The sequence below is a fragment of the Magnolia sinica genome, chromosome 2 (genome assembly GCF_029962835.1).
Source record: "Magnolia sinica isolate HGM2019 chromosome 2, MsV1, whole genome shotgun sequence".
Classification (NCBI taxonomy): domain Eukaryota; kingdom Viridiplantae; phylum Streptophyta; class Magnoliopsida; order Magnoliales; family Magnoliaceae; genus Magnolia; species Magnolia sinica.
The window spans coordinates 6,502,650-6,517,781 of NC_080574.1; the positions used below are offsets into that span (position 1 = coordinate 6,502,650).

At 40.2% G+C, this 15,132-nt stretch overlaps 1 protein-coding gene across 6 annotated transcripts; it reads left to right on the top strand.

Moving 5' to 3' along the window:
• Nucleotides 1-1,314: 1,314 nt before the first annotated feature.
• On the top strand, nt 1,315-11,422 carry LOC131233051 (uncharacterized WD repeat-containing protein C2A9.03-like). 6 transcript variants are annotated; one of them, XM_058229627.1, is made up of 10 exons: nt 1,315-1,564; nt 2,296-2,449; nt 2,544-2,711; nt 4,050-4,136; nt 9,437-9,571; nt 9,668-9,778; nt 9,867-9,958; nt 10,037-10,142; nt 10,250-10,336; nt 10,424-11,422. In XM_058229627.1, the coding sequence occupies exons 2-10, from the start codon at nt 2,300-2,302 to the stop codon at nt 10,835-10,837; spliced, it is 1,350 nt and encodes a 449-aa protein (XP_058085610.1). In that variant the 5' UTR covers nt 1,315-1,564; nt 2,296-2,299; the 3' UTR covers nt 10,838-11,422. The 6 variants fall into 6 exon arrangements, with proteins under 6 accessions (XP_058085610.1, XP_058085618.1, XP_058085650.1 ...); XM_058229635.1 differs by lacking the exon at nt 4,050-4,136; XM_058229667.1 differs by lacking the exons at nt 1,315-1,564; nt 2,296-2,449 and adding an exon at nt 6,959-7,051 and having other exon boundaries at nt 2,658-2,711.
• The last annotated feature ends 3,710 nt before the right edge of the window (nt 11,423-15,132 follow it).

Sequence of the window (15,132 nt, forward strand, 5' to 3'; positions counted from 1 at the left end):
GCCAAACAGACCCAGGGAACTTGTCCCGGGATCTAAGCAATCTCATGGGCCCTAAAACAATCCACTGACATTATCATCATTACCTTAAAATTGATCCCATCCTTGGATGGATTGGAAGGTAAAATCCTGAGATATGCCGGGCGTACCAAACAAACCTAAGTGGATGAGAATAGGTAGGATAAAATTGTATTTGGTCCATGCTAAATCCAATCAATATTTGGAAAGAATACAACAGCTCGTAATTACATCAAATGGAATTGCATTTGGTAACGTGCCAATTTCACTTAATGTTAGCAAGTTGTGTAGGTCCCATCATGATGATGTGTGTATTATATCTATGTTGTCTATTCATTTTTCGAGATCATTTTAGAGCATGATCCAAAAAATTAGGTAAATCTAAAGCTCAAGTGGATCCTCCCACAGAAAGTAGCGGATTGAACACCTAAGCTGATTTTTCACGTATGCTCCAGCGCGCCTGGCCAGATGAATGGCTCGGATTTCTGATACATGCCGCATCACGAGTGGCCGCCGAGTAGTTGACACAATAGACAATGACCAAACTTCCCTTCTGAGGGAGGGAAACGGGGACGCGGATCGCTGCTGAAGTGATGTCACCAAGCTCTGTCGACCCCACCATGTTGTATTCATACCGTCCAACTATTTTTAGAAATCGTTTTATGGCATTACAAAGAGAATGAAATAAATATAAATTTCAAGTGGACTATAGAAAACCGTGGGAGCAGTCACACCCACTATTGAAACATTTATAGGGCCCACCGTGATGTATTTTTGAGATCCAACCTATTCATAAGTTAAAATAGAGATAGATAAAGTGTAAACAAAAATATCAACTTGATTGGAAACTACTGTAGCCCGTAAGAAGCTTTGAACTGTGGATGTCATTGTCCCACTATTTTCTATGGTAGGGTCAGCTTGAACTTTAGATCTATCCCATTCTCTTTTTAATACGATAAAACTATCTCTAAAAATGCTGGGACGGCATGGATACAACACATGCATCATGGTGGGTCCACATAGCTTGGTGACGTCACTTCAGTAGCGATTTGGCTGCTGACCTTCTCAGTATCCAATCCGCGCCCGGGAAACGGTCTTACCTGTCATAAAAGACAAAATACACCGCATTAAAGCGGTTCACCGTATTTAACCCATCGCAGTTGGTAACGGAACTGCTACAACTGGTGACGGAAGCGGCGGGGGCCACCACACAGTCCCGATAGCCCAGATACTTCTTTGGACCCGCAGTGGGGCCCACATCCACTCTTCCCTCGCCCATTTAATACGACCCCAGGCTCCCCCCTTCTTCGCTCTTCGCAGACTCAAGTGAGTCAAGTACTTTTTGGTCATCAGCTTGCCTTTCTTCTCAAACCGTCTTCCTTTAGCCCTTACGAACGCAGAAAGACGCCGATTTCCACCTTCTCTCACACCTAAAGACCTCATCTTTCCCTCTCAAATCGCTGCTGATTTCAGATTTCTCTTCTTCTTCTTTTTCTTTTTTTTCAAACCGATCCCCCTCTGGAGCCTTTTTTTCTCAACAATACCAGAGGTATTTTCCTCTGAATCCTATGGTTTTTGTGCGATTTTGTGTTTTTGTGTAGAGATTTGTGTTTCTGCCATGGATCGGAGAATCTGTACGTTTTTTTCGTGTTATTCTTTCTTTTCTGCAGAGAGATGAGTGTGGTAGATGATTTTTATGTCTGATTTCTCGATCTAGTTCTTGTTTTCTACTATCTTCGTCCGATCGTTGCTATTTCTTTTGGTTCGTTTGCTTCTCTGTAGAGACACTAGTTTGATGCTCTTGTATCTGAGTGTTCTCGCAATCCTTCTTCCTTACTATTTTTGTTTTCAATTCCTTACTTGTAATCAGGGTTCTAAACTCATTGTTTAGTAATTAATACAACAGCAGGGGTCGTTACATGAAGGTGACGGCCGTTATAACGGTTGTGGGAATAAACGGAAAGAAAATGGCAGACTGGGCGTTATAACGGCCTATATGATGCCTTACCGCAAGGTGTCTTCGTTTTAAGGAGAAACAGCTTTCTTCGGGTCATATAACATTGTGATGCCGTTACGCCTGCTTTTGTGTTGAGATATTGCTTTGAGCCGCTGTATTCCCTCGGAAATCACTTCTCATAATTTTCAATGGAATCTGTGAATTCCAGCTTCGAATCTGCATGCATGTGTTTGATTTTATGTTAAAGGAGCAAAAGCGGAGCGCTTGTGATGAAGGTTTGCCTTGCTACCTTCGCATCTGATCAATCTTCCCTCCCCGCGCAGGATAATGGCGCATTTTCATAATGATGAGCTGGAATACATGGTCGATGGCTACTACGACATGGCTGAGTTTGATGACGATGATTTCTTTGAAGAAGAAAGCCGTTTGCAAAGGAACGGTGGAGAGTCGGATTTTGATGATGATGACGTGGACACGGTAAGGTTTGAGTGAATTTCGATGCAGGTTTAAAGATTGGGATCTTCTGTTGTTATAGTGTTTGAAACGTTTTTTGGTTTTTGGAATGTTTCAGAACAAGCAGAAGATGGATACCTCTGCTTTGGAGGCTCGGAACGGAAAGGATATCCAGGGGATTCCGTGGGAGAGGCTAAATTTCACTAGGGATAAGTATCGGGAGACGAGGTTGAAGCAGTACAAGAATTATGAGAACCTCTCACGCTCGCGTGAGGAGCTCGAAAAGGTTAGCTTCTAATATTTGTGTTTAGCTGCAAGATTTTGATAGCAAGATAATGAAGAGTTTGTTTGATACTTTAATTTGTTTTAATCTTTGACCACATGAGTTTTGTGGTTAGGGGTTGATGTTTGGTTTATTATTGTTGTATACGTTTGCCTGAAGATTTTGATTTGTTTGTTGGTATATGGTTCTATTGATCGTGGGGATTTTAGGATTATGAAATTTCTTCTTGGAAATGCTTTTCTTTGTCATATAAATTCATGTGTTGGGTTCTGTGATTTTCTTCCACTCGAATCTTAAAACCCGCAAAGATTTGGTTCTTCCTTTGTGTGTGTGTGTGTGTGTGTATTATATTTGTATATAATTTATAGTTCTCAAAAAAGTGTGTGTGTGTGTGTGTGTGTGTGTGTGTGTGTGTGTGTTCTATATTTATCTGTACTTACCCACTTCTGCTATTTTAATTTCTCTACAATTTGGATTTTTAGGCTATTTAGACAGCATTTCGCATTGCTATGGGATTTCTGTCTGTGTTTGACTATTGGTTTTTTTTCCCCCCTCATCATCATACCCTCAAATGAATTTCTTTTTTCTTCCCGATCATAGGTCATGAGGGTTCGTCTTAAGGTTGGGTTCTTTTGGTTTCATTTCAACCTCATGTTTTGTAAAATAACCCTGCTAGCAAGAGTGTACCTACCACCATGTGGGTGGAACCTTTAATGAGATCCAACCCCTTCATAAGGTATGCTACTCTCTTTCACCCTGGAACCCAGAAATCATGATGATCCAAAACTCAGGTAGGCCACAACATAGGAAACGGTTGGCATGGAACACCCACCATTAGTTTTGTATACAGGGCCCACTGTGGTGCCTATATTTCATCCAGTCCATTTATCTAACTGGTCTCACCAGGACAAGAGCATTCCCCAAAACTCAGGTGAGCCGTTCCACATGAATTTGGAGGTTTTAGGTATAGTTCCCTATTGGATGGCCCATCTGATTGTTGAATCAGCCTGAATTTTTGGGATCAACTTTGTGTTGAATCAGGCTGATTTTCTGTTAGGGATCAACTGAGTGTTGAATCAGCCTGATTTTTTGGGATCAAGGCCAAACAAGGGGTGTTTTACTTGATGGACAGTGTGTATCTCATGCACGCAAAGTTATTCCCCTCACAGTAGTGTTAAGCACACTCCCCACATACCTATGCAAGTCACACATGGGTTTTTCGCAGTCCCAAGGAAAAAGGTGTATTGAGATTAGTTGCAAGTATTTGCTTGTGTTTCTCCCTTCAACAATTCGACTGAACTTCCATTCCTTTTTGTTGAACATCTCATCACGATTCAACAGGAATGCAAGCAGGTAGATAAGAAAAGCACCTTCTATGACTTCCAGTTCAATACAAGGCTTGTCAGATCAACGATCGTGCATTTCCAGGTAGAGATCTCTTACTCAGTCACACTTCCAATCTTATTTATTGGTAGTTGCTCCCCAAACAAAATGGTCCATGATTGTTTGTTACAGCCTAAGCATCACTTTACCTTGACAAAGAATAGTTGGATTTTCTGTTAGGGAAGATTGCTTTTGAAGAAACTCTCCTCCTATTGGATAAAATCTACCTATACTTTCTTTATCAGCATCGGCAAGTTAGCTTAACACACCTTCAACGGCTTAGTTATCTTCCGTCTTTTTTTTCTTTTTTTTTTTTGCTCGTCTTGACTGTTAAATTCTACTTACCTTTCTCCATTTGGTTTTGTTGCACTGTTTCCCAAGTATCTCGTCCTTCTGATTTATGCCAAATTTTCAGTGGAACGTTTACTGGGGGCATTACCTATTTTATAGACCGCTAATTTACGTTAGTATTAACATTAAATAAATCACATCAACATGTGATATGGTTTGGCATCTTTGCGGATTGATTCATTGACTAGCGAGTAATGCAGCAGTTGAACAAGCTGGAACAAAATATTCTATGGAGATTGTTCCTTTTTCGGTCCAAGCTTGGATGTGTGACATTTCAGGTTTTTTTTTTTTTTTTTTGAAGAATATTAGTAGGATTCACCTCTCTGGTACATCCTTGTCCCTATCGGGTCGTGAACTTGTGATCAAAATTTGCATTTAAAATAAGGGCTTGTATTTGAACTTCTGGACTACTGAACCCAGAATATTTTGTGGTAATTTAGCATTGCATTATACTACATGCATGAGCGTTTCATTAGATTTGAAGTTTTGCAGGTCTTATATACATATTTTCTTAGTATCATACGGAATTTTATACACATACTATAGCCCTGTTTGCGTAATGAAGTATTTATACCCTCAATCATCATTGTTCCTGTAGGAAGGTAAGCATTTTTATATTTGTATCCATCTTGCAACATGCACTGTTCGGCATATAGTGAAGATTTTATTCGTTCATGTTACTAACTGGTACTGGACAAGTGTTTCAGATTTTAGATTATGGTCCAATGAGGCCAAAGCATTAAAATTCATACTTGGGTAGACTGCTAAGGATTGGTAGTTTAATTTCAGCGTATACTAGAATTGGAGTTGTATCTTTTGCAATTTACGGTTGTTTCTCTGTTTGCAGTTGTACTACACATAATATTTGATAGTATTTAGCAGCAACTGGCATCGAGTATTGGTGCAGCTCTTGTGACAGTGTGGTAGCAGTCTGTAGTACTGAATCCTCTGTTGCATCTTAAAAGTAGTCCATGGGGATCTATATGTTCTGATGAGTGCAGGACTTGCATGTCATCTTAATGCTTGCTGTGCATTGCCTTTGTATTCTTATTGATGGAGTTACCAAAGGTGCACTCGGTGTTTTTAGGATATGGTTCATGAGGGAGAAGAAGCATCTTTTACATCATAATTATTGCTAAGTTTGTAATAAAAACTTTCTTTGTTTTGTAGCAATTGATGATTAAGCTGCACGGCAGCAGGTGTGTTGTCAGCTCTGTAGGTTTACCTGTTCCCTGTTCTGCAAAGCCTTTGGTTTGCTCATTTATAATGCGGTGCTATATTTTGGCTTCGTAGGTTAGTTTGAGAAAAAGTGTTCTCAATCAACAATTAATATCTTGGGAGAGGAAAATACCCTCTTGTTTTTTGCAGGCCTTCTATTAAGGTGACCAATTGTGTTCATTGATAAACAACAAGGAAAGTTAAGAGCATTGGGGCCATGGAATCATTACCATCACCTCTCTCCAAACAGAGGTGACTGTGAAAACACTTGAACCTGGGGTGACTGATTGTTTTTTAAACACTGACACTTAGATTGATGATGTCTGGTTTCAATGCATATTACGAAGGAAGCTCCTCCATAACCAACCAACCACCAATCATTGTGCTTTTCCCTAAGTTGCTTCATACAGGGGTTATTTTCTGAGTAATTCTGAACTGATTCGTCTGAAGCTGGTGCTTCCCTGATGCACTTTCCATTAATTGCTGTCTTCTTTGGCAGATCTATTGATTTTAATTATCTCAAGTGATTAACTGTTTATCACTTTGTTGCTGAGGTGATGCTTCCTGCCTGTGAATAATTCATTCGAATAACTGGATCTCAAAGTTCCCAGATATCCAATATTGCAGGGGATTGTTGTGTGAATAACTCAGTTATAATTTTGTTAAGTCACTCTTCTTTAGGGGGGAGGTCATCTCCTGCTGTTACTGGTTAACCACAGTTTGTAATATACATTCACACATACATACACAAATACATACATATATATGGTAATGATTCCATCCATACATTCACACATACATACACAAATACATACATATATATGGTAATGATTCCATCTGAGGATTTTGATACAATTGATATTGCTTGTGGTTTGTGGTGTCAGTCTTCTTATGTTCAATGGAACAAGATGCAGGATTTGCTCATTTCCTCTCCTTTCTCTCCTGCACTCTTACACTTGGAACATTGCATTGGCGGTCCCTGATCAAATTTGTGGATTTTAAAGCTTTGCAATTTAATATTTTGATCTCCATTTTTTGTGTTACACTTTCGGGTAGTCTGTTTTGTGGTGAATTTATCCTACAATAGTTCATTATAAATTTCCATATTTTATGGACCATCTATTCTGTAGGTGCCCTTTATAGGGTGCCTAATCATGGAATGTAATGAACTATTGCAAGGAGCTAATACATCATTATGCCTTCAATGATGTCAGTTTCATTTAAGAAAACTACATGCAATTTATTGCGACTTCTAACCATTTGATGTGCATTTTTAATCCCTCCTATGTGGCATTTAGGAGAGGAATTGCCATTTAATCTTATTATGACAGCACTATAAGCAGGTTGGGAGTCCTGAGCAGCTGGCGGGATAAGGCGAGCCTATCCATATGGTATGATAGGAATTTGTTTATGTGTTTAAGAGGCCTCTTTGTAAAAACTCATGCTCCCAGGATTTGTCGGTACAACCGGGGCATGGAAGGGGCTAGGCTAGTTAACATTATTATAATTTGGTTGCATGTGGGTGTCATCTCAGGAATCTGACACATGAAGCCATGTAGATTTTGTTTCTTTAATTTAACATTGCATTGTTATCTACTCCTTAATTTTATTTGTATGTGGTGTGATAGATCCACATACGTGGTGTGATAGAGCCATGGAATGCCATTAGATTGTTTGCCAATAACATGTATGCTGATTTGGAACCTTAGATAACTTCATGCATCATTAAAATGTCTTGAATCTCTCAGTGCTGATTGTGCATTTGAGTTGGGAAATTTGCATCACCATTTTGATGTGTTACAGTTATTTCTGTTGTATTTTGTTCCATTGGACTGCATGTCTATTTGAATGTGCTTTTGGGACTTTGTTCACCCTGTAGTTTCTGGAATTAAACAAACGTTATGAAAGTTCAAACTTCATCAATTTTCCTATCATACATATTAAAAACTTGAAAGTTGTTTATTTATGAATGTCAGGTCGTTTACAAAATTATAACTTTCTCGGAATGGCGATATTTATCTAAACCTCACATGCATGTTCTGGTGAAGTGTTGCTTGGCATTGTGCAACTGGATTCCATATGAACAAACAGTGAAAGCAAATCCTGATGGTAGATGACGTTCCCCAGTCGGAGTCATTGCTGATCTTTATTTGTGTGAGCATAACTTTCTAGAGCTTAGGAAGCACAAATATGGGTCTTTTTTAATTGGTATTAGTGGCTTTAGCTTGTATCCTTTAGATTGAAATTGTGGAATGCTGGAGGTCCGGTTTATATAGAGTTTCTACTCATTAAGTATGAACCCATGTTTTCTTTGAATTAGAATTTTTTTTTTTCTTCTTTGAATAAGATTGTGGCCTTCTGTATGCTTAAAACTGGAGTAGCTTTTGGTCAGACTTAAGTTTCGACCTCTGTGGCAGATGCATGTGTCAGTTTAACGTGATAGTTTTTTCAACATACATGATTAGGACTCTTTCATTTTTGTTGATTTCTACATTAGTAAGCTATGAGGTTTGCTCAGATGGGTTGATTTTGGTAATATAATGCAATATGGAGTGGAGTTCTTCAGCATATGGAATATTAATGAATAACAACCATAGGTTTTAACTTGTTTGCCATAAATCATAGACACTGCATTGTTGGGAGTAGCATTTTTCTTATTACAAGCACACATGGATGCCCTAGCACACATCTTGATTCATTGTCTCTGGATTCTTCTACAAGATTGTGGAATCACCCAAACTGCTATACTTGGGAGCGGTGAATGCTAGAACTGCAAGTAGTATCGTCTCGTGTCCTAATCTTTGCATTTTGAAATCATATGAAGAACAAACTCTTTCACAAACTGGTCATAGCTTGCTTGTCATCTTTCGGATTCTTCCCATTGATTTTGTTCTTATGCAGTTTATATGCATCGTCTTGCATGTTGTTTCCTTCTTTACCTATGCACAAGGAAGCATGTTCTTGTGCCTACTGCCGTCCACGGTCATCAAGCATGTGGTATCCAATCTTCCTGTTGAGTCTATTCCAAAAGTAAATTTTCACGTTCACCAATATCTTTTTTGTAATTTTAGAATGGTATACTTGAGATTATTCATCATGTTTTCCAGTCCGTTGATCATCTTCCACGAATCTTTTAATTTGCTTTGGTCTTTTGTTCTAATCTGCTTGCATTATTTAGGAATGTGTGGTAGTGTAGATTAATCATTCATGTCTTCTGGTTCTTGTATTAAGTTGAGTGGTCCCTCTAAAACTCTTAACTAACAATTAACATTTCCATACGGAGTTACCTACTTGTTTCTCTTATTAACATTTCATTATGGAGTTGCCTACTCCGTATCTCTTCAGTTTCTTCAATTGACGTCTTTTCCCAATGTTTGCCATGCCCGGCCAATACATGCCCATTTCATTTCGAGTTACAATTGTGTTTCTGGGTATTTGTGCCACGTTGTTCGATGGCAGGGATGTTGGCTGATGTCATTGTGTCTCTTGATTTATAAAATCAAAATAGGTAGCAAATAAAGTTGGTTACATTGTCGATGATTGCCAGTAGACTGCTAGATGCTTAAGATTAGAAATGAAATACATGCTCCTGTGGAAGAATAGCATAGGCTAGTTTGGAATGTACTAAGAAGTGAAAAATAGTTAAAGTGCCCAGGCTTTTGTGATATTTGGAGCTTTTCCCATCCAAAATGTTGATCTGTTTTACCTTTCCTGTCTTCTGTTGTGGCCTTTAAACCAGCACTGATGTGTCCCCATTGAACTGGGTTCTTTCGCAGCTGAGGAATCTGTTGTGGGCAACATCAAAGCACGATGTCTACCTTATGCAGAACTATTCTCTCATGCACTGGTCGTCTCTTCTCCGAAGAGGCAAGGAAGTACTCAATGTTGCTGGGCCGATCGTACCCACTCTGGTGAGAACCATTTTCAGTTTCTGGCTCCTTGAATTGGCCACGGTTCTCATTTCTGCATCAAAGATGCTGACTTGAATCTTGTTTGGGGCTCTGCAGAAACTTCGTGGATCTTTAGCTCAGTCTGTTTCAAGAGTACAGATTAGCACCATGGCTGTGAAAGACAATTTGATGGTAGCCGGTGGTTTCCAAGGGGAACTTATCTGCAAGGTATAATAAGAATCCATGACCAAAGCCTCTCTCCTGTGATAGCCTGAGCTCATTATCTGATCGTTTTCTCCTGCTGCTGCTTCTCTAGTATCTGAATCAACCTGGAGTGGCCTTCTGCACAAAAATAACCAACGATGAGAATGCCATTACCAATGCAGTGGACATCTACCGGGCTTCCAAGTAAGAACTTGCCCTACTTGCATATCCATGAGTCATAGAAACCTTGTCGAGGGCACTTTCTGACATGTTCTTCTATAGTGGCTCAACACAATTGATTGCTGCCAACAACGACTCTCGCGTGAGGATTTACGACACTGAGAAGTTCTCATTGCTTAGTCAATTATCCTTCCCCTGGTCAGTCAATGTGAGTACCTGTGGCAAATTTGTACCCACTGCATATCCTTGACTGTCTTAGGAAGGTATATCCTAATCAAATTCCCATTTTCTTACCTTAGTTGTTGTTTTCTGCAGAACACTTCTGTAAGTCCGGATGGTAAGCTTCTTGCTGTTCTCGGGGACAGTGCAGATAGCCTGATTGCTGATGCTCAGTCTGGAAAGGTAAGATCCGCACCACCTTGATCTCAAGTCTTAAGTTCAGTTTGTCTGGTATATGGACCTGTCAATTCTGGTTTCCGGATGTTGCAGACCATTGGGACCCTTAAAGGGCACTTGGACTATTCATTTTCATCCGCGTGGCACCCAGATGGACGGATCCTGGCCACTGGGAATCAGGATACGACATGCAGGCTGTGGGACGTGAGGAATCTCTCTGCATCATTGGCTGTGCTCAAGGGGAGGATGGGAGCAATCCGAGCCATAAAGTTCACGTCAGATGGGCGTTTCATGGCCATGGCAGAGCCAGCGGACTTTGTTCACATCTACGATGCAGGGTCTGATTACCGCAAGGCCCAGGAGATTGATCTGTTTGGAGAGATTGCTGGGATATCCTTCAGCCCTGACACGGAGGCTCTCTTTGTAGGGGTGGCTGACCGCACCTATGGGAGCCTACTGGAGTTCACAAGGAGGCATTGCAACCAATACATGGACTCCCTCGTCTGATGGGAAGTAGAAGAGTGGGTTGATGGCTCTCTTGTTTTCTCGGAATGGCTCCATACAAAGGGTCTAATGGGTGTGTACTGAATGGCGGAAAGTGATGCAAATGAAGTTTCCAAGATTGATGCGGCTGGCAGTATTGGCGGGTCTTGCATTGGAAGTTGCAGGCTGCACAACCCGCTCCTCTTAAAATGAAGTACTAGATACAGCCTCAATTCGCAATGGATTGTTACCTCATATGAGGGAAGGTTTTTTTTTTTTTTTTGACAAGGTTAAGAAGGAAGAGGAATTTCTTGTGTAAAAGAGAGGTCAGTGTCAGTTGTGCGTTTGTATATATATATATGTGTGTGTGTGTGTGTGTGTGTGTGTGTGGGGGGGGGGAAGGATTGGGCATTTCTTGTTTGTTTATTTTGCTCTGATAGATGAAATGCCATCTATTTGGTAACTATATTTTGAAGGTTTCTTCATGTTTCCTTGTATCTAGTGCCAAGCTCTTCTGCATTTGAAAGAAAAAATGTAATGGGAGGGAAGAGCAATAGCACATGCATATTCCGTTGATTGCATTGTAAATGCCAAAGCGCTTAGAAACCACCGATCTTATTTGTCTATGCATGAGGATTTTAGGTAAATGGATGCCTGCCTGCTTTTGCCATGGACATTGGAGTAGAAGTTCGCCGGAGGTCTTCCACTTCCTCTTGTCATCCAACTGATGTGGACCTTTATTGCTCGAGGTGGTGAGAGGAGAGGGGACCTAGAGCTCTAATTTATTATACATGCGGTTGGTGCCGGAGTCCTCTCCATAGATGGGACTCGGTGCCTCTCCTGCCTCTCCTCTCAAGAGAGAAAACCCTAACCAGCAATGCGTCTTTTTTTAACCAGCAACGCCTCTGTAAGATGAAGCAAGATGCACTTTTAAAGCATGATGTTGCCTTCTTTGATACAAACACGCGGGAGCTATGTGTGTGATGCACGCGGGAGCTATGTGTGTGATGCACGCAAAGCAAGGAGAGAGTTTGTGGTCCCTGCAGGTGGCGGCTCCACGGTGGGCAATCCATCTTTACTATTTCCTTGTTGTGGCCCACTTGATTCCGCAGTCCCAACTAATTTTTGGCCTATGTTTACAATCCGTCCACAGAGCCTTTGTCATGTGGTCTTCTTAATCAGACACTTCGTGCGTGCTGCCACCAAAGAAAAGGAAAGGAAGAAAAGCAAAAGAAGGGCCTGTTTGTTAACGCTGAATTGCCTGTTTGTTAATGTTAACGCAGAAGAAGGGAAGCACTCTATCATTCATTTTATACCGAAATTTTTCGGATATAGGAATTATTGTCCTTTGTGATAAAGATTTTCTCCTTTACGTTATACACATCTCAACTTTTAACATAAGGCACTTCTTTGAGCCCACCATGATTTATGTATTAGATCCACTCTGCTTATCAACTTTTTTATATCATTCTAAATCATGATCCGAAAAAAAATGCACATCCAAAACTCAGGTCAACCACACCACATAAAATAGTGAGACAGTAACGACTACCATTAAAACCTTCCTTATATCCATTGTAAAGCTTATTTGCCATCAAATCTCTTTATAAGGTTACACAGACCTGAATGAAGAAAAACACAAAAACAAGTTTGATCGGAGCCTTATGTGGCCCCAAGAAGTTTTCGATGATAGGCACCCAATTCCCATAGTTTCTTGTAGTGTGGCCCACTTAAGCCTTATATTTGCCTTGTTTTTTGTCTTAATTTCTAATATAATACGAAAAAATGAATGAACAATATAGATAAAACATATATATATCATAGTAGGCTCCACAAAGCCCTTAATTGTCCGGGTAAATCTTGGTGGGGAAGTACGCAATCTCCTCCCAAATTTGGGGTGCGAATTATTGCAAATTTCTTTAATTAGCAAGAAGCTCCTGTGCGCTAGAATCTTAGGTGGAGCCCACAGTTATTTTTCTAATATATCTAATTGACTATTCGTGTTTTGAGATTATTTTAAGACTCAGACAAAAAAAGGAGGATACAAGACTTAAGTGGGTTGCACTAAAGTAAAAGGTGGGTAGGAAAATTCCTGTCGTTGAAACCTCCTTGGGGTCGATAATGTTTACATGCCATCAATACCACTCATAATGTCATTCCTAGTGAGATGAACTCAAACCACAAATATTGGCTATTTGTGACCATTTAAAATTCTCTTAGGCTACAAAAGCTTTGGATCATGTTGATATTTGTGTCGTCTCTTCATCTAGCTGTTTGTGACATTTTCAATATGTTGGATGATAAATAAACACTTTAGTGAAATTCATGGAGTACTTAAAGGTAGGGATTTAATCACAATTGTTTCATATAGGTAAATGTGTCAAATTAATATATTTCAAACATTTCAAATGTTAGTTAACAAACAAGTTATTCTAGATTCATTATTAGTTTTCTGACTTTAGATTCAGACTTCGGATTTCGGATTTTAGATTCAGACTTTGGATTTCGGATTTAACAAATGGACCACAAGTGTTGGCGACACATTAAAAGAAGTGAAAGAAAATAGGTCGAATATATGCCGTCCCTTGTGTGGTAAAATGTTAAGTACTCCTTGCCAAGCAACGTCATTTGTATGGTGAATTTACTCTGCAAACTAACTGTGAGAGCAAAAGTGTCCAAAGCTATTGGCACCACGGGGAAGGTGCCAATCTCTCTCTCTCTCTCTCTCTCTCTCTCTCTCTCTCTCTCTCTCTCTCTCCCCTTTTTCCTTCAAGCGATCCATGCATGTCTAAATCCGTACAATTCCAGTATACACGGGAGACTTAACGACCCATTGTTTTCACCAAGCGGCAAGTTTACCGTGCAACTGGTTAAAAGCGATGGTTTTTATTCATGGATGAAATGGTGGTACAACTGGTTGTAGGCTAGCCTACAACAGTTTTTAGCTGCCAATTTCTGTTCCACTCGAAATAGTGGGCGCTGATGTCATTTTCTCAGATTTAAAAAAAAACAAAAAAAAGAGGCGCAAATCCAGGAATGGGAGTCTCTCTCTTGCAACTCTTGAGCCACTACCAGACGCACACGGAAGACCTTTTTGGACGGACCCATAGCGAAAAATTCAAACCCGATCTGAGCCCATGTATGCTTGGCCAGGGAGCCCAACAGGTCAGCCCAATAGCTAGTAAATGAGTTGAAGCCCAAGGGTGGGCATGAAAATGAGACCGCATAACCCACAAGCATAGACAGAAACCCAAGCTTAGACCATTCGAGACGATCCTATGATAGATGAGCTGCAGGCTAGAAGCAGGGCTCCTAAGGCACCTGGCCAGACAGCACATGACAGACAACAATACCTTTAAAAATAATAATAATAATTAAAAAAAGTTTTAAAAAAAAAAAAAAAAACAAAAAAAAAAAAAACGAACCATTGCTATAAGCTAAAATGTTAAACTGCAGGTGTGTCGGGCATATAAGCCAAAACCTATTTGAAACTCATATTTTTGACAGAAGGAGAGACTCGCTGGCCCTAAATGGACCGGGCCAGGTCCCCAACTTCTGACAAGTAAAAGGTGAAATGGGTCGGGTGGATCCAACGGGTCATCAGACCTGACCTGACACTAACTGGATCCAGGTCTAAAATTTGGACCCATGGAACAGAACTCAACCCAAAAGTTCAAGTGCCCAACCTGAATTACTAAATATGTTGGGTCCAGGGTTCCTCTTGACCCGACTGGACCCCTTTCCACCCTTACAAATAGGTGGACCAACCCATTCTCACCATTAATTTAACGTACAATACATCACGTGGACGATACAGTATCCCCACACAGCGTGATTTTTTCCCTGGCACATCTAAGGTGGACGGTTGGATCGTGTACATGTGAGATTATATATAGGGTGCTTGCCTCGTTGATAGGGAAAAGGTTTCTCCTTTGTCACTTCTTGCCAAGAAAAACCAATATTTCCAAAAAAAAAGAAAAAACTACCAAGGTCTCGTTGATTAGATCCTAGCCCTTGATGTTCTGAATATTTTGGTTTGCATGTGAACTGTTGAATACTTTCTCGTTAACCGTTCATCTGTACGGCACTGATCAAAGACAGTTGATTTATCAAATCTACCGGCACCTATTGGATGATCCTATCTGTTCGATTGGTGATATACATAAATGGATGCTACAAGTCAAAAAGTAGCAAGGGCTCAGGTACAATAGTAAAAGTAGACGGCTAGGATTGTTCAGTTAGGTCAAGTTTAGATCAATTTACAATCAATAGCTGGGCCCACCAGAAGAATAGTCAGGATCTTCGTCAATGTGATATAT

Coding starts and splice junctions, on each gene's coding strand:
- LOC131233051 (XM_058229627.1), top strand. CDS start 2,300: ATGGCGCATTTTCATAATGATGAGCTGGAATACATGGTCGATGGCTAC. Junction 2,450..2,543: donor ATGATGATGACGTGGACACG/GTAAGGTTTGAG, acceptor GGAATGTTTCAG/AACAAGCAGAAGATGGATAC. Junction 2,712..4,049: donor CGCGTGAGGAGCTCGAAAAG/GTTAGCTTCTAA, acceptor ACGATTCAACAG/GAATGCAAGCAGGTAGATAA.